Below are 18,096 nucleotides of genomic sequence, written 5' to 3' on the forward strand. Positions count from 1 at the left end.
TCCCCATTTTTCCCAAATCCTATATTTCCTTTTTCTCTGATACAAAAAGATCCTAAGATTGTGTCTGTAATCAAATGGCCTGTGAGCGTGTCAGTGTGTGTGTGTGTGTGTGTGTGTGCGTCCACCTGACAATCCAGTGTCTGATTCTGGAGGCACTTTAGCATGATTAATATTAATGCCACTCCCTTTTATTCAGGACGTCTGCCTGCCACTCCGCCGACGAGCGGCAGCACTTTGCCGCTTGAAATGGCGTGTGCTTGATGCAAAGCGTGTGCGTCTGCGTGCGTGCGTGCGTGTGTGCGCGAGCGAGCGAGCGAGCGTGTCTCTTTAGCATAAACGTCAGAATCCTTCTGGTCCATCGGCAGTTGCAAACAGGACCTCACCTGGCGGAATCCAACGCCATGGAAATGTGATCATAATCAATGCTTGAGGCCTTTTCCAGCTTTAGTAGTTGGCAGCTAGGCTGGAGTTTTTCAAGGTAGGCATTGTTTGTCTTTTCCAGGCATACAGTTCAGGAAGGACTTAACTCTGTGTTTCTTCACTTTTAGGTGAATTGAGATGTTCCACGCGTAAGCACGCCATACGTTGCACTTTTTGTGTAGCCAACTCGCACACGCACGTGCACACACAGGAAGCGTAGTGCCTTGGAGTCATGGCTTTGTCAGCAAAGATCTGAAAGTTGGAAGCGGAAAACCTTGTGGAGTTTCATGAAGCTCAATTAAAGCCCCCCCTCCCTCCCAAAATACTTTGAAAAAATGATCCGTTATCAACTCTGCTCGCTCGCTGGCTGGTCGCCTTCGGTCCGGACAAAAGGCAGATGCGTGGCGACTTTGTGGCTCGGGCCAAAGTGTGACATGTTGACTGGCGAGGGGTGCTCAAGGGGGGCTTCATCATCTGATATCTTTTTAATTAACGCTATCCCACTCAGACACTTGAAGGAGGCAAATACAAAGATAGCGACACGGCCAGATACTTAGCTTTTGACAGCTCTAATTAATGAAAAAAAAAGGGAGCGACGGAGGCGGGGGGGAAGATGAGTCGCTGCTGGTGAAGGATTCATTAAGAGCGGTCGCCGCGTCGCTACATCAAACATTCCTCTTTAGACTTCTCTTTATGCTTTTTTTTCCCCTTTTTCTGCTCAACCCTTGCTGCTTTTGTGTGCAGGGAAAAGCAGACAATGCAGAGGGAAAGAGGATAAAAGAGGAATTAAAGCACTGTATGTACGTGCGTGTGCGCGTGTGTGTGTGTTTGTGTGCACGCGGAAGCTGCCACTTCACAACAGGGGAGATGAATGACTTTTTACCTCTGGACACTGGGCTTTAATGAAACCCCCAGAGGCCAAACAATGGTGAGAAAAGCAGTATGTCGGTGCTGCTGCATTCACAGACACCCAGGAAAAGGCAAAAGACTGGCTGAATTGAGACTTTCTGAATGTATCCACGCCTGCAACACAAGCACACACGGTTTAGGATTTCTGCTTCCTTGGGCTGTTTTATTTCATTGGATTTTTTTCCACATTGGGGTTTTCCGGGCTTGAGCTTTTTTTTTTTTTCCTTGTGAAAGGCACAAGCGCCAACTTCACCAAAGAGTCGACTTTGCACCACCAAATAAATTCTTGATTTTTGTCGTGCGTGCGTGCGTGCGTGCGTGCGTGATGGATGAGTGCGGTACCAGAAAGCCCCAAGCCTAATCCCCACAATGAATGCAGCAAGGCATGTTGGGTCACGGCCGGGCCATTTGTGCCTGGTCGCTCTCCATCATTCCCAATTAAAGGCGTCGCCCGCCCGCCTAAACCTTATCTGGGCCGCCGCCTCGCGCCTGTTATCTGCTCAGGTAAAATGGCCGCCGGACCGCGCACGCCGCATGCTGATGAATCTCTTCGTCCGAAACTTTTTGTTATTTTTGTCCCACTACTCCTTCTGCACTTCCCCATTGGTCCACATTTCTCCACCGATTTTAAACCCTGCAGAAATATTTTGGAGCTCTCCCGAAACAAATTTGTTTCACAAAATGACACTTTTTTTTTTCTATTTCCTAGTTTCCATAACAAAAAACAAATCCCCAAGTTAATGCATGTTGTGATACCATTTGCATTAGTGGTACATAAATCTTCTTTGGACTGAATTGAATAGGGCACGTGAACAAATGGAGTAGTCGTCACTTTCCTGTCATCACGCGGCCAGAGAAGGGACTTCCGTGTCATTCACGGCTAACAGCGCTCTCTATAGGCCACATATAGCAGTGCAGCATGCCAGGAGGAGCGCTCCATTCAATAGTCACTGCACAATGTGGGGAGAGGAAGAAAGAAGGAAGGAAGGCAATTCAATGTATAAGACGTGAACGAACATCTGCAAAGTATCGATAACAAAACAAGAGCAGTGACTCGGATTGGGAAAAGATCACACATTTACAATTTGCTGACTCAGCACTTGTTTCATTTGACAGGCATTTTGTTGCCTTATAAAACCAATTGAAATATCACTTTGCTAGGAATGGGTGCATTTTTTCCCCCGAATACCCCAATTTTTCACATTTGATTTGTAATAATAATTTCAATGTATTTGCATGAATGTGTGCCGCATGTTTCCATTCTGTTTTATTTTTTGGGAAACATTTTCAAGAAAATTTGTTCAAATATATGCAAATATTCTTTTTTTTTCATATAATTCTTCTTCCCATGCTGTTTTTTTATACATGTGTCTGTGATTTGTTCCTATTCCTAAATAACAGCAGTTTAAATGTATTGGCATAAAAGTCATCTTTCCAAATCCTCCACGTTCCACTCTTTGCTGCAAAATAGAAACAAACCGTGAGTAAAAAATTGTCTCTGTTCCCACAAATTAGATCTGAAAAAGAAGTCGACGACTTCAAACAACTCTAACTTTCTTTGACTTTTTTCATCTTAATTTCGAGTGTCCACTTGATTTCCACGCCGGGACAAAGTAACACATTGGAATCAGCTTTAATGTCGCAGATGAGTCTTTGGGTGTTTTCAAAGATGGTGTCATAACTCTACGTATTAATATGCCCGTGGAGCTTCTTCTATACCAAATCACGCTCCAGTTCTTATTACTGACTGACTTGGAGGAGTTGTTAGCGGACGTCTGCTTGAGGCCAATTAAAGGAGAACTGGAGCTGCCCTTTTGCACGTGTCCCACTGACAAATTAAACTTTACTGTAACAGCAAAGAAGATGAAATGAAATCATTTTAATTTTAATTAGCACACCCCACGCCATTTATCACATACCTAGATCGACAAAAATAGGATCGGATTTCATACCGGCTTCGGAGCTTTTCGTCGTATATCGTCTGCTTGTTGTATGAACAAAACCCGATTGACTTCTGTTTTTAATTCTTATTATATCGATTAATATCTTCTGCGATATGAATATATGTGTACAGTGTATGTTCAGAATTTATAAAACAGAATTGACGGCCATTGCAATTGCATTGAATAGATTGCAATGAAAAAAAAATACTGCCAGAAAGTAATTGGCAAGAAAATTAGGATTACCTAAAAAAAAAAGTCAAAATATTAAAGATAATTCTAACGCTAAATGCTAAAATGCTAATTCAATATGATCTGGACAGGTCACGGCCGAAGGAATGGATGGCCTTGCTCATTTGCCATGTTTCCCTTCCTGCCACGGTGGCTCTCGTCTTATTGGAGCATTCATTTTGCTGTTGTCTCATAAAAAGTCTGGACGCCCCGTTGACCTAACGACCCCGCCCACCTGCGCACCTCCAAATATCAAATGCATATTTCACCAGGCGCGCATACACACACACACGCACCTCGGCTGTTCTTATTGGGTGCACTAAATCATAAGCTGGACTGCTAAAGGTACTTTGGTTGTGTTTTTTTCCTAGCACCTAGGAGCTAATGGACTGTTTATGACTATGTTTAGCCCACATATGGATGTCATAAACAAGGCTAATAACGCTGGGGCTTACGTGTCATAAATCATCTGCGACGTAAACGCATCTGACCGTCTTGACCGCGCGCGGCGGGATAAACTTCAAAATTCTGACATTTACAAGGAGCATTACCACAAAATAATGTTCAACATTAAAATATGTTGCCATTTGATGACAAGCGACAAGCATGTGGCAGCTCGCCAGTGAGCGGCGAGCGTGACAAGCTAACAAGAAGGAAGGAAGGATTTTACTCTTCCACTTTGTGCTTGTTGGAACTCCATTGACAAGCGTGTGTGGCCTTCAGCTGTGAGACACTTGTTTTATCAATCAATGTTTAAAAAAGGCAAAATGATCACAAATGAATCCATGAAAATGAGCTTTTTGGTTGAAAATGGTCATCAACTTCCTGTCAAGTCCTTCCACCGGGGACCAATCACTGATCATAATAGGAATGATGATGATGACACCAACACCTGCTGGTCACTCGCTGCTGCTCGGTGGCTGTGTGTGTGTGTGTGTGTGTGTGTGTGATTTGTAAGGCGATTTGTTCCTTTATTTCCCCTGGCTGTACACGGCCGGTCACCTGGCTTTCTTTCTTTCACACACACACGTAGTCCCGGAGGACAATCTGTTGTGAATCGCATTACAGCCATTTCCCGTTCTGTAGGTGCACCCCCAGCAGAAATGAAATATTTATCACGTTGTATTAACCGTTGGCCTCCACCAACAAACTCTCACAGCAGCCGTGCTGACGTTGCCGCCACGCCGAATTCATGATCCCATTAGGCCATTGTGAGCCGCTGCTGCTTCTGCTTCTGCTTCTGCTTCTGCCGCTGCTTCTGCTGCTGCTTGCTTTTCCAACGTAAAAAGTGTCCGTCCCATCAAGATCAGACAAGTCGAGTATTTTTGTCTGAAATCCTGCTGCAGATGGTCTCCAAGCTGGCACACGTGATGTCATCACATGTTGTGTTTGGCCACCTTCTCCCCGTGTGTCTGCTTCGGGGCACTTCCTGCTTCCTCTGATCTCCTTGACTGTTGCGGTCGGTCCAGTCTTCTGTGGAAAATCTTGGCGCTTCCACCGCTCGGCGGCCCGCTTCGCCTTTGTCTCGCTGATCCTCGTCGGCGGCGACACGCCCGTTTTCCGCAGCGCCGCCTTCTCCTTCCCCTCCCAAGTCCCTTCAGATGAAATGGTCTGCCCAAGATGGACTCTACCTGTTGCATTTTCATTCTGAGCTGAAACAATCTGAAGGCTGCTACACAATATTGACCTTCCACCCAATGGTCACGTCAAGCAACTTTACCATCATCGTCCAAAACTTCCCACTCTCACTTTTAGGCTCTGCGCTTTCTGCTCATATGAACCCACTTTCCACCTCTTCTTCATCTTCAACCGACAGTCACTGAATTCCAATCGTTGTTAGCTGACCGGTCAAAGAAAAGCCAAACTGTTGTCATATTGCTTCGAACGCAGTGAAGTGAGCTCGATTAGGGGCAAAGCCTGAATCGGGACTTGAAAATTCCCGGAATCAATTCGGACCTTCTGATCTTATCTTCTGTGTTAGCATCCAGATAGCACCCGAGCTAACACTGAGCCAATAAGGATGGCTTCATGTAAATATTTTGACTCGTTGACTTTGTAGATAACTTTGACTTTTACGAGGTGATATTTCCTGGCACGTGAGATGAACATTGCACTTAAAAGTCCACCATTTCATGATTTGTTCTGGCTCAATAAAAGCACCACTTTACGGCCGCCGTAAATCAAGCAAAAGAAAAGAAGGGAGGAAAAAAAAAATATATATATATGCCGGCCGCTATTAATCTCACACATAAAGCGACCACCTATAAAAACAACAACACACACACCAAAAAAGAAAAGAAAAGAGGATACCTTAAGTAAATGTCATAAATGTGAGATTGTGTTGTTAATTTGATGCATTAGGCGTCTGACTTGTTATAAATAATTGTTTATTTCTGTAGTAAGACCTCCCGATATGTACTGGCCAAGCGTCCAATCAAATTGATGCTCATTAACGGCGCAGATAAATTAGTTTTACACTTTGGAGTCATTAAAAAGGAAGCAATTAAACGTACAAATAGCTGCTTGGACTGTTTATGCAGCGCCCTGGATTTACACGTGTCCCAATTCGTACCATCGACAAACTTGTTTGCCCATTTTTTATTTCTTTCTCTTTTGACTGGTTTGCTTTGTAGAATCATCATTTTGCTTTTCTACTGCTTTGCGTTGCCATCTAAAGGCTGAATTACTTCACGTCCTGAAAAATCCAGTTTGTTCTTTTATTTGGTGCCATTTCCACGAGGCCTTAAATAACTTGAGATATTTTGTGATATTTACCGAATGAAAAATCTGGGGGGAATGACTGGTAAAAAAAAAAAAGCCACACCAGGAAAGACACAGAGGCTTAAGCCATTTTGGTGGGAAGCTACCAACTGAGGTTCAAGTTGGCCATTTTGGCCAGGGGGATCGATCGTCCAATTGCAACCAAATTGGAGGCACGCACAACAAATAAACAGATACCAAATGGACAACGTTGGCAGCAAGAGTTGAGGACGGCAAAGACGTGAGGCGTTCCTCTCGTCTCGTCGAGCCAAAGAAGAAAATTGCCAGCATTCCGTGTCCTTGCTGCTGTTTTGTTCTCAAGGCGGCTGCGGCCAGATTGGCCGGAAAAAGAGAAATAACCCGAGAAATCAGATCAACGGCAACAATAAAGCAGCCACTGGGAGGGAAATGACCCGCCGTGTGCTGGCGTGCCACTGTTTGTTGCCTCCTGTGCCGAGATGGAGCTCATACATCCGGCCTTATTGCCTGCAAAAAGGAACAGACAAAATGGACTTGTGAGGGCACACGCACGCACGCACACACGCACACTTCACTCCATCATTACAAAGCACTTCATGAGAAATGAAGTGAGGGTCTCTTTATTCAACATTTTTGTCACATGAATAAAATGCACATGTGATCGACCTTTTCTGGGTCCCTTTTCATGGTTAACATTAAAATACAATAGCAGTACATACCGCAGTCATAAAATTAAATCAATAAATACAATTCATTAACAGAATAGTAGGATGTATTATGATCATCACACCTTTGATAAAAATCTCGATCACAAAAGGTAATTTACTCAATGAAAAATGAATCGTCCACAAAATGAAGTCATTTCATGTATTCAATTATTTACCATGGATGGATAAGAAACACGATTTGTTCTTAAAATCGAATACCGAGCAATGAGCACGAGGTCAATGAACAAATACCAACTAAAAGGTGAGCCGGCGCTTCCGGGAGGAATGTTGCTGTATTGTTTGGTGTGTAGCGCCACCCTGTGAACTTTAGGCAACACTGCATTTTGCACTCTGCCACTGACAACACAGGCAAAATGGCTTGAACTTTGGATTCGAACCCCATCCTAGGTTTTTCAAGCTTTCAAACGAGGGTTAGGGTTTCAAAGTAGGGTTTAAAGCTAGATTAAACAAACAACTACTCTGCCAGCTAAATGGATGGAAAGAGTTACGTGAGCCGGAGTTCAGTGTGGCCATCTCGCTCGGAGACGTCTCATCTGTGCCATGAAGCTGGCGACGCGCTGCGCGTCCAGCTGCTTGCTCCACGAGCCTCCCTCCTTAAAATGGGAGCCCACAATCAGGCCGCTGGCGCCCAGGTAGCGATTGACATTGTCCTGAGTCACGCCGGAACCCACCAGAACCGGGAGACTCACCGCCCGTGTGACCTCTGAGGAGAATGGCAAGCGCACGTGAGCGAGTGAGACTCCGTTTGCGCGGAAAAACGCACCCGCCAGTTCTTTGGGGTCCGCCTGGGCTCCCGTGGACGTTCCGGTCACAATGAGTCCGTCCGACAGGAAGAACTCGGCGGCCCGAGCCGTCTCCGCCGGGCTCACGTCCGAGGTCAGAGCGTGAGAGCTGCGCTCGCACAAACGCACAATCAGCATTCTCTTGCTATCTATGAATCGGATTGACTTAGTCAAAGTGTATCACAATTACGTATTCATTTCTTCCTTGTGTCGAAACATTCCTCAAATTATTTTTCTTTGATTGCTGTCCATATATTCACGTATATATTTTTCATGAAATGATACACAATACGTAAATATATATTTTTGATCTGATGATTTAGACTTTTTTTCCCCTCGATAACGCTTTGAGCAAAGTGGTTTTGAATATCGGCCATCTTTAACTGCATTCGGAAAAATAACCTGTGTTTCTTCTTGATGTCAGTGAAGACGAGGATGTCCTCGGCTCCGACGCTCTTGCGGTACCTCAGAAGTTCTCCGGCGCAAGCGTGGACCAGACCCTCATCGGCCACGTGGGAAAACACGAAGCCTTCCGCCCGGATGAAGTGAGCGCCTGACAACAGCTGATTACAGCTCGCTGGAAAGTGAGCGGCTACGTCTGACCTGGATTTCTCCCAAAATGTCCAAGAATTGCGCCGCGAGCCAGATCACCTGATGCGAGAGCCACGGCGAGAGCCTGCTGGTTGGCAGCGGATAGAATCTGGACGCCGACGGGGATGGACGGACAGACGCTCCTCACCGCCGCGCACACGGATGTCATACACGCGCTCACCTCAGGGCCAGGGGAAAGCGAGTACGGGACGTCGTGCATGTTCTCCACTATCACGCCGTCCTACAAAGGCAAGAGGCGGCGTGGAGTTTTTGAACACGAGCGTTCCAAGTATTGACCCTTGGGGTATTCCGCATGTGACCCGTTCTCGTGAAGGTCAACGGACAGATGATGTGCTGCTGCTTACCACGCCCGCGTCACGGTATATGGTGGCTTCCCTACGGGCCTCTTCAATGATTTGGGACATTTTCATGCATCCAAGTGGAGAGCCTGTCAATTTGTGTTCCCATTGGAGACATAATGAAAACCAAACCGTTCTATTTCAATCAAAAGAGGAGATCATAGATTGGTGTTACCTGGTAAAGCTTTAACGTGGATCATTCCAATAATGACACATTTAAGGTGTCCAAAGAGGTCCAACCACTTCATGTTTGGGCTCTGTGCACCAGCCAGGGAGCAAAGAACAGTTTTACGTGGGGGTCCAAAAGTTCACTGACCCTCGAGGTATTGACGTCCCAACCAGCAGAAACAGAAAGTTTTGCTCATCAGTGACTTCATGTACTTAAAACAAGTCGTTTATTAGCAAACTGTGTGTATGTGCTCTGTTGGGAAAAAAAAAAAAGGTTCACATTTTAAAGGTCGGTGGTGTGAGGGGAAATTGTTGCGAAAAATCGCTAAATCCAGCAAGAAAAGTGCTAAATTGGCAAGCCTGCCAGGAAAAACGGGGGATATACTCTGGGACTGGCAACCTGCAGCCCAAATGGGCGCCATGGTGGAAAAAGACGCGCGCTGCTGTCAACAAACTCGGCACTTCTGCTCGGAAACAACCACCGCGGCCGGCGTGACAGCGAGCCACAATCTTCCCCGAGAGACGTCGATCCGCTCCGCTGCTTTTGTACGCCACAATAAGGTGCTTTTCGTCTTAAATGCCGCCGAAAGTCTACCGACTCGGGGCTTTGTTTACATCTGAGAGACTAGCCACGCGGTGCCGGCCACTTCCGCTTCGCAAGCCCCGCCCACGCAGCTGTCACCCGGCCGGCCCGTCACGCCTCTCCGCTTTTGTATGATCAGCCAGAATTCGCACCAAACTCCACTTTTGGAAAACACTCGCAGCGCTTTTCCGACACTCTCTCGACCCCAAGTGTACTTTGCCGGCGTTTAAGCGACGCGGCGGCCCGTTCCGAGACGGAAGTCATCGTCGGGAGGAGGAGAAGAGCAAGTTTGAGCGCCAAGTTGAATCGCCTCCTCCCCGCTTGACGCGACCGTGGCGCGCAAGCCTGCAGCCCGCTCATTGCAACCCGCCGCCGGCCTGCTGCCCGCTCATTGCGACCCGCCGCCTGCCTGCTGCCGCCAAGCTCTCCTCTCGCGGAGCTCCTTCGAGACGACGAAAGCCATCCATCCCTTCCTTCATCGATGCACTGATCGGATTGGATTCAGTTCACGATCGACATTGATTGTGGCCGCGAGTGAACTTCAAGAGCAGCGTCTTGAGGTGAATACGGCGAGATCGTCCGCTCAGTTGCCGTTTTGAGGAGAAACGGTGGTTGCGGGAAGACGTTGTGGGGAGTCATTCGGATGATTCGACCTGTTTTTGAGTTGGCTTTGCTGGGATTTGTGCAACACAGTCCGCGCGCGACGCAGCTGCGTCGGCCATGACGATGACTCGAGCCAGCTGTCCAAAGTTTGTGAAAGGAAATGAAGACGTTCGCAGGACAAATACATCAAGTAACTCCATTTGGTGCATAGTCTGAGGTGTTTTGTGACTTGATGCGGAGTGTGGTGAGGACAGGTGTGTTTTGGGGCCACTTTTGGCGACTCTAAAAGTCCGCAGTGTTCTCGTTTGCCCGCCAGGATGCGCTGGGCTTTGTCAGCTGAGCGTGGGGGTTGGGAGCGTGCTCTTGGGCTCCCTTCAAACTCCTCCAAACTAACTTGGAAAGTCTCCTTCCTCACAGGTTTACTCCCCAGAAGATAGCCGGCCTTGGGACTAGAATGCTGGGGAGTCGGTGAGTGCTCCTTTGTCCTGGTTTCGCACTTCTCGTCCGCGCCAAACTTTTAGCCTCCTCGGCTAGTTAGCTCGTGGCTAAAGCAACTTGTTCTCGTTGGGTGAAGCTCGCCAGCGCGTCCGATTCACACTTTGCTGACAACTTTGTGCTCTCCCGTGTCCCTTTGACTTGTTCCCCCAGGGAAGAAAGTGAACATGAAGCCGAGTGTGTTGCTAGCGAGGCGGCCAACGTGGGGACGGCGAGGCCGAGGAAGAGGAAAGCAGATGTTGCCATTGTGAGTGGGAGCCCCCTTTCTTTCCCTCTCCCTGCCTTTCTTTCTTTCTTTCTTTCTTTCTTTCTTTCTTTCTTTCTTTCTTTCTTTCTTTCTTTCTTTCTTTCTTTCTTTCTTTCTGTCTAACTAACATGGAAATACTTGACTTCAGCATTTACAAGACGTGGATGAGGACACAGCAGATATGACCAAGAAGAAGCTACGAGACTCTGAGGTAAAAAGAACTCAATAAATTGATGATCATAAAGTTTGTTGACAATTTTTGCCCATGCATTAGAGCTGCATTCAATACATGATTGCAGAATGGTAGCCTAAAGGTGCAATTGTCATTTTTAATCATTTTAGAGTACGGGGAATAAATTCAACCAAAATCAACAGTCCAGTCGCTTCCATTAAATTTTTGCCGATCATCAAAACCTCTGACTAATAATCTACACACACGAAGAAAAAAAATACCATGAAGAGGATTTAATATGATCGGGTCACGTAATGTGCACGCCGATTTAACCTACCGACGTCTCGCGTAGACGCAAAATGGCGTCTGCACCAAATGGTGCCGAGGTAATATCCTAGCCGGGATGACAGCTTGCGTCAAAGGAGTGTGAAGTTTCACACTCACTTTTCCAGCCATTTAGTTTATGTTTGACTGGTAGATTTGAATGAAATGAAAGGTCTTCGCGCGAGACCCTTTCCGGCTATTCTACATAATTCGGTTGTCTGAGATCATGTGACTTGATTGAAATTGAAAGTGACAGATAATCCTGCCTGAGTACCAAAACGAGCGCAATCTTTGAAAGTCACATTTTCCCGCGTTGTGTCCGCGAAGGCGGCGTGGACGTCGGAGGAGGACGCCTACGCGAGCCCTCGGTGCTGGAGGTCCGCGCTGGCGCGCGAGGATGAACATCAGCAGCAGATCACTTTGATCAACGTCGGCTTCCCGCACTACAACTTGACCAACGTCTGCGCTACGCCCGTCCATTGTGCGCCCCTGCCTGTGCTCTGGTCAGTATGCTGGATGGATGGATGGATGGATGGATGGATGGATGGATGGATGGATGGAAAACTTCTATGACTTTTGTCCCATGCTTTTGTATTAGCTGGGCGAGTAAGGACGTCGTGTGGAACAACATGCTGGCCAAAGATAAGACGTACACGCGCAACGTCAACATGATGGCCAAACATCCTCACCTTCAGCCCAAGATGAGAGCCGTTCTTCTCGACTGGCTCATGGAGGTGACGCTTTTTTTAGGTTCTCAGTGGCGTACTGCTAAGAAATGGAAAACTATGACATAACATCCCTTGGGAGAACTGAACGCAAATTAGCATACAATGCGCGTGTTGAAGAAGTGCTGGTTCATTGCGCTCAAGCACCTTTTGGGCCGTTCAGGTGAGCGAGGTGTACAAGCTTCACCGAGAGACGTACCACCTGGCTCAGGACTACTTTGACCGCTTCATGGCCACGCAGAGCAACGTCTTCAAGTCCACGTTGCAGCTCATAGGCATCAGCTGCCTCTTCATCGCAGCCAAAGTCGAGGTACGCGCCGCTTTGTCTTCCGCCCTTACAATATTCTCGCTGTCATTTCATTTTTCATCGGTCGCGGCCAAACCTGTGTTGAAATGGCTCAGTCAAGCCATTCTTTTGCTTTGGCAGGAGATGTACCCTCCCAAAGTGCACCTGTTTGCCTACGTGACGGACGAAGCTTGCACCGAGGATGATATCCTCAGCATGGAGATCATCATCATGAAGGTGAGGGAGACTGGGAAGGAGGCCGCCGTGGGCGGGGCAGCCGTCTTGCCACAGTTCCGCCACTGTTGACGTGTTTTTGGTGGTCATCATCAGGAGCTAAAATGGAGTCTGAGCCCGCAGACGCCCGTGTCCTGGCTCAATGTCTACATGCAGGTGGCCTACCTCAAAGAGTCTGACCAGCTGCTCATCCCCAAATACCCTCAAGCCACCTTTGTTCAAATAGCCGAGGTTAGACCAACAGATTGTTTTGTGAAATCCCCGCTGAAGCCTGAACCGCTCAGGTTCTGGAAGTGTTAGCCTTAGCTAGCCAAAGTTGAAAATGTTTTTTTTTTCTGCCCATGTCCAAGTGTCACATTTGGATGCATGATTTTTGTTGTTGTATGTTTTCTGCGTGTGCAGCTTCTTGATGTGTGCATGCTCGACATGCGCTGCCTGGAGTTCTCCAACGGCATCCTGGCCGCCTCCGCCCTCTTCCACTTTTCGTCTCTGGAGCTGGTGGAGAACGTATCTGGTGCGTCGAAGAAGCCTCGCTTTCATTCCTCGCTCGTTCGCTCGCTTGCTAACCTCCGCCATTTTGTCTTTGTAGCATTAAAGAGGGCGGAGTTGGAGGAGTGCGTACGGTGGATGGTGCCGTTCGCCATGGCGCTGCGGGAATCCGGCGGCTCGCCCATGAAAACCTTTGCCGGCGTGGCTGCGGAGGACATGCACAATATACAGACGTACGCACCCTACCTGACGTGGTTGGTAAGTCCCTCTCCACTTCTGTAAAAGGGTGTGAACAGAACAATAATAGCCATACATCTATAGTCCATGATTATGAAACAATAATCAGCACTTCATTATGGACCATTAAGAAGGGCACATACAGAAGCAGTTGCTTTTCAAATAAGCAGTGATATTATATTCATACAATGTTTTTGAATTGTCCATATATGAGCAGTGAGCAATGAAAAGCATATAGAAACACCGCATGCTATGCATACTTTGTGTGAAAAGAGTCAGTCAGCATATTTGATGATGAAAATAGGATGAAGCTTTCAAAAACTAGTTTAAGCTTTAAAATTAGACTAGTTCCTCCGATGTTTTATTATATGCATGAGAAAAATGTTGCTTATTCTATCATTTATTATTTGTATTATTTATTTAGTATTATTATTTATAGAATTCATTGTATTATTATTCTCTCATTTATGAATCATTATCTATAATTTCTTCCAAATTTCCAAAATCACAAGCTTCCCATATGTTTCCATATATGCCTGAGTGAAATGTTTGTTTTATTCTCAAAACTCCTGACAACTTAACGTATTGCAAATGCATTTTTCCAATGAGCACAATGAGTGTCAAACCTTGAGGACCTTGGAACGTGTAAGCTCTTTCTCTTACCGCTAGATGGAGCTCACGTACCACTGGCTCATTTGTGTGTGTGTGTGTGCATGCATCTTATCCAAAGCTGTATTTAAAACATAAAACAGCAATACAATCGGATTTAAAAAAACAAAAACGGCATTAGGACGATGCGCAAGACTGGGTTTCCGCCCCGCGTGTGAGTGGTGCCTCCGTTGACGCGCCCCGTCTCCTGTTGCGGCTCAGGAAAAGGCGTCGTCCTACCAGGACGCCGACATGGAGCGTCACCGCGGCTGCCACGTACCGTCCGGCGTACTCACGCCGCCGCTCAGCAGCGAGAAGACGGACCAAAATCCCAACGTGTCTGCCGCCACCACGCTGCAAGTGCCACCCAGGATGCGCGAGGCCCAGTGCACGCTGGCCCCGTAGAGTCAGCGGGGCGGGCTTTTTTTAAAGAAAGGTTTTTGCGACAGGCCGCCAATTTTTCATGGGGAGGATTTTTTGTGGGTGTTTCATCTTCAAGTGCCAGTCACAGGACGTCTTTTATTGAACTCAAGTGTCTTAATGGAGAAGAAAGAGGCGAGGGGTCGCCCACGGACTGATCCTGGAGTCAGGAGACTCCGTGCTGCTACACAGCCGGGCTTTGCATTATGTGTGTGTTTGTGTGTGTGTGTGTGCGTGTGTGCGAGATGCTGATTTTATGAGACGGAACATTCACTTGACTAGCTAAGGGACCAAGCGGGTTGAGCTTCAGAAGCGCAACCAGGCTACTCTGAAAAAGTTGGATGTTGGGGTCAAGTAGAGACTGGAAGCGCGACAGCGAGGCGGTTTGTTGGGAAACGTCAATATCGGCAACCTTAGCGTTAGTGACTCGAGTATTTAACGTGAACTTTTAGCCTCCCCACCCTCAATCTAACCACCACCCAAAAATGTTGGTGTGAAACTTTTTTGTTTTTTGAATGAAGTGCTGCTATGTATTTTTCATTAAAGATGTTTCTTAGCATGATTGTCTGGTGTCACATTTCGGGAAAGACTCCCAGATATGGTCACAAAGTCTTTCTAGATTATGATCTAAACATTGGACTCAAATATGTACACCGCCGTTCAAAATGTTGGGGTCACTTAGAGATTGTTTTGAAAATAAAATGGCAAACTTTTGGACGGTAGTGTACGTAGAAGTCAAGTCAAGTCAAGTCAAGTTTATTTGTATAGCCCTAAATCACAAGCAGTCTCAAAGGGCTTCACATAGACAATCAATTGACAATAATTCTCAAAGCATCCCCTGATCTTAGGCTCCCAAAAGGGCAAGGAAAAACTCAAAAAACCCCTACAAGGGGAAAAATGAGAAACCTTGAGAAGGGACCACAGATGGAAGGATCCCCCTTTCAGGATCACCAGGCTGCAATGGATGCAAAGAGGGCACATAAAATACATCATATGGAAACCAAAAAGTGGATGCCCAGGCCAAAGCCAAGAGCTGTCGGAGGTGCCTTCGATTGTCCTGGCAGTGTCCTCCAGGAGGGTATTCCACTGCAGTTCCCTCATGGTGAATTGGTCCACGAGAATCTAGATAGCCATCGTCAGCATGGGTGTCACCTAACCACCTCCCCAGCCGGGGAGGGGTGGGGGAGTGGGGTCGGGGAGAGGTTAAAGGCCACATCATAGAAATACGTCTTTAAACGTGTCTTAAATGTTTCTACTGAGGTAGCAGTTCTAATATCCATTGGCAGGGCATTCCAGAGCTCTGGAGCCCGAATGGAAAATGCTCTAGCCCCTGCAGACATTTTCTTGGCCCTCTGTGTCACTAAAAAACTAGCGTTTTGCGAACGAAGGTTACGAGACGGAACATAAGGAACAACTAAGTCGACGAGATATGAAGGCGCTAAGCCATGCAATGATTTATAGGTTAACAAAAGAACTTTGAAGTCACATCTTAAATGGACCGGGAGCCAATGTAAATTGGCTAATATTGGGGTAATGTGATCAAATTTTCTTGTCCGTGAGAGCAGCCTCGCAGCAGCATTTTGCACTAACTGTAGACTTTTGATGCTGGACTTGGGAAGACCAGAGAATAATGCATTACAGTAGTCCAGGCGCGACGTGATAAATGCATGTATAATAATTTCGGCATCACTGGTCGAGAGGATTGGGCGAATCTTAGCAATATTACGAAGGTGAAAAAATGCTATTCTGGTTATATTTTTAATATGCTGTTGAAAGGAGAGCGTTTGGTCAAATATTACCCCGAGATTAGTTACAGTATCACTCTGAGTGATAATACGGCTATCCAGAGTTATAGCGGTTTCCTTAAATAAATGTTGATAACGAGCTGGACCAATTATCAACATCTCAGTTTTATCTGGGTTCAGACGAAGGAAGTTGAGAGACATCCATTGCTTGATCTCTGCAAGGCATGCCTCAAGATTACAACAGTCCCGCGGATCTGTCATTGATAATGGCATATATAATTGGGTGTCATCCGCATAACATTGAAAACTAACATTATATTTACGTATTATGTCCCCAAGCGGAGTCATATAAATATTAAATAGAAGTGGTCCTAGCACCGATCCCTGTGGGACACCACACGTAACTTTATAGAGCTCAGAGGACGCATTGCCATGGACCACTCGGTGCGTCCTGTCTGATAGATACGAACGAAACCAGTCTAGTGCTGACCCCGAAATACCAACACAACCTTTAAGACGCTCTAACAAAATATTGAAGTCAACAGTGTCAAAGGCAGCACTAAGATCTAGTAGTAACAATACCGACGAAGTATTTGAATCCATAGCTAAGAGGAGATCATTAGTCACTTTAGCAAGTGCTGTCTCAGTGGAATGATTAGCTTTAAACCCAGACTGAAAAGATTCATATCGATTATTAGCGACCATGTAATCAACAAGCTGCTGCGCTACTACTTTTTCAAGCAGTTTTGCTATGAATGGGAGATTTGAAACTGGCCTATAGTTACCGAGACAGTCCGGGTCAAGATTTGGTCGCTTAAGTAGCGGTTTAATGATAGCGGTTTTAAAGGCTGTAGGCACTATCCCAGAGGAGATAGACAGATTAATTATATTTAGAACGGACGGTCCTAAGATTTGAAATAATTCTTTAAGTAGTTTGGTTGGAAGCGGGTCAAGTAAACATGTTGTTTGTTTAGCCGCACTAACTAATTGTGTAAGCCTTTCGAGGGACACGCATTCAAAATTTGAAAAGGTTATCGCATGATCATCGGCGCCGGTAATCGGCGGTCCTGACTGAGTGATCGGAATGGTCATCTTGATCTCATCCCTAATGGAGTCAATCTTCCGAGCAAAAAATTTCATGAACTCGTCAGCCGAGTGAAAGGAGCTATCGGGGGTTGGCTGGCGTAGTGTTAGCTTTGCCACCGTATCAAATAGGTATTTAGGATTGTTCTTATTGAGATTAATGACCTGCGAAAAATAACGAGTTTTAGCTAAGATAAGCGCATCTTTATATTTCAGGAGGCTGTCGCGCCATGCCTGATGGAAAACCTCAAGTCTGGTTAAACGCCATTTGCGCTCATGCTTTCTACTTAATTGTTTAAGCGAACGTGTTTCATCTGTGAACCACGGAGTAGGCAGTCTACGGCGAGTTTTTAGACGTAGCGGCGCCACCGAGTCAATGGCATTTAACAATGTAGCATTGTAGAAGTGAAAATAGGACTCTTAGGACAGCTTTTCATCTGTAGGACTTTATTTTCACAAGATTACATTTTACAGTTTGAGTCTAATGTTCACAACTTCAATCTCAAATCAAATTTTGGATTAAAAGAAGCCTTCAATTCAAAAATGTCCTCATAACTTGGGGTGAACCCTTGGCGGTTGTCTGCCGAGGATCAACTCTGTCTCCCTCTTGTGGCCACTCAAAATGCATTGCAGACAGCAAAGACGAAATGCAAATAAGTCCTTTTAAAATATAAATGATGGGCTGTAGAATAATACAATTGTTTTTATGATACCATTTTTACACCTGTTTTTAATTGAAGTTAAGATTTAAATGAATGAAATATATTTATTTTTCCCCTTTTATCGTCTTCACAAATTATGAAGTTGTCACGCCCTAATGTTTTTTTTTTCCATTTGCATTTTTGGGTCTTGTTTTGGATGATAGGAAGTTGCTGACAGTGCCTTTCCACCAAGTCTTTCTTATTGTTTGCCGCTGGTCTTTTGGAGGATGCAATTGT

The 18,096-nt window shown here is 46.1% G+C and overlaps 2 protein-coding genes across 9 annotated transcripts; one reads left to right on the plus strand and one right to left on the minus strand.

Moving 5' to 3' along the window:
- Window positions 1–5,911: 5,911 nt before the first annotated feature.
- Window positions 5,912–9,551, minus strand: LOC147059747 (uncharacterized protein F13E9.13, mitochondrial). Of its 6 annotated transcripts, XM_085907510.1 has the most exons (7): window positions 8,875–9,551; window positions 8,706–8,788; window positions 8,401–8,581; window positions 8,152–8,302; window positions 7,639–7,858; window positions 7,456–7,560; window positions 5,912–6,746 (listed from the first exon to the last, which is right to left on the minus strand). In XM_085907510.1, the coding sequence occupies exons 1-6, from the start codon at window positions 8,945–8,947 to the stop codon at window positions 7,468–7,470; spliced, it is 801 nt and encodes a 266-aa protein (XP_085763636.1). In that variant the 5' UTR covers window positions 8,948–9,551; the 3' UTR covers window positions 5,912–6,746; window positions 7,456–7,467. The 6 variants fall into 6 exon arrangements, with proteins under 6 accessions (XP_085763636.1, XP_085763637.1, XP_085763633.1 ...); XM_085907511.1 differs by lacking the exon at window positions 7,456–7,560 and having other exon boundaries at window positions 7,731–7,858; XM_085907507.1 differs by having other exon boundaries at window positions 7,456–7,858; window positions 8,875–9,549.
- Window positions 9,291–15,812, plus strand: ccne1 (cyclin E1). Of its 3 annotated transcripts, none has more exons than XM_085907505.1 (12): window positions 9,291–9,428; window positions 10,471–10,521; window positions 10,702–10,795; window positions 10,944–11,006; window positions 11,619–11,794; window positions 11,890–12,025; window positions 12,180–12,326; window positions 12,444–12,539; window positions 12,633–12,767; window positions 12,939–13,050; window positions 13,126–13,283; window positions 14,133–15,812. In XM_085907505.1, exons 2-12 carry the CDS (start codon window positions 10,508–10,510, stop codon window positions 14,313–14,315), a joined length of 1,314 nt encoding a protein of 437 aa, XP_085763631.1. In that variant the 5' UTR covers window positions 9,291–9,428; window positions 10,471–10,507; the 3' UTR covers window positions 14,316–15,812. The 3 variants fall into 3 exon arrangements, with proteins under 3 accessions (XP_085763631.1, XP_085763629.1, XP_085763630.1); XM_085907503.1 differs by lacking the exon at window positions 9,291–9,428 and adding an exon at window positions 9,488–10,010; XM_085907504.1 differs by lacking the exon at window positions 9,291–9,428 and adding an exon at window positions 10,112–10,307.
- Window positions 15,813–18,096: the final 2,284 nt, after the last annotated feature.

Source organism: Syngnathus leptorhynchus, chromosome 3, assembly GCF_054491065.1.
Source record: "Syngnathus leptorhynchus isolate UIUO chromosome 3, UIUO_Slep, whole genome shotgun sequence".
Classification (NCBI taxonomy): Eukaryota; Metazoa; Chordata; class Actinopteri; order Syngnathiformes; family Syngnathidae; genus Syngnathus; species Syngnathus leptorhynchus.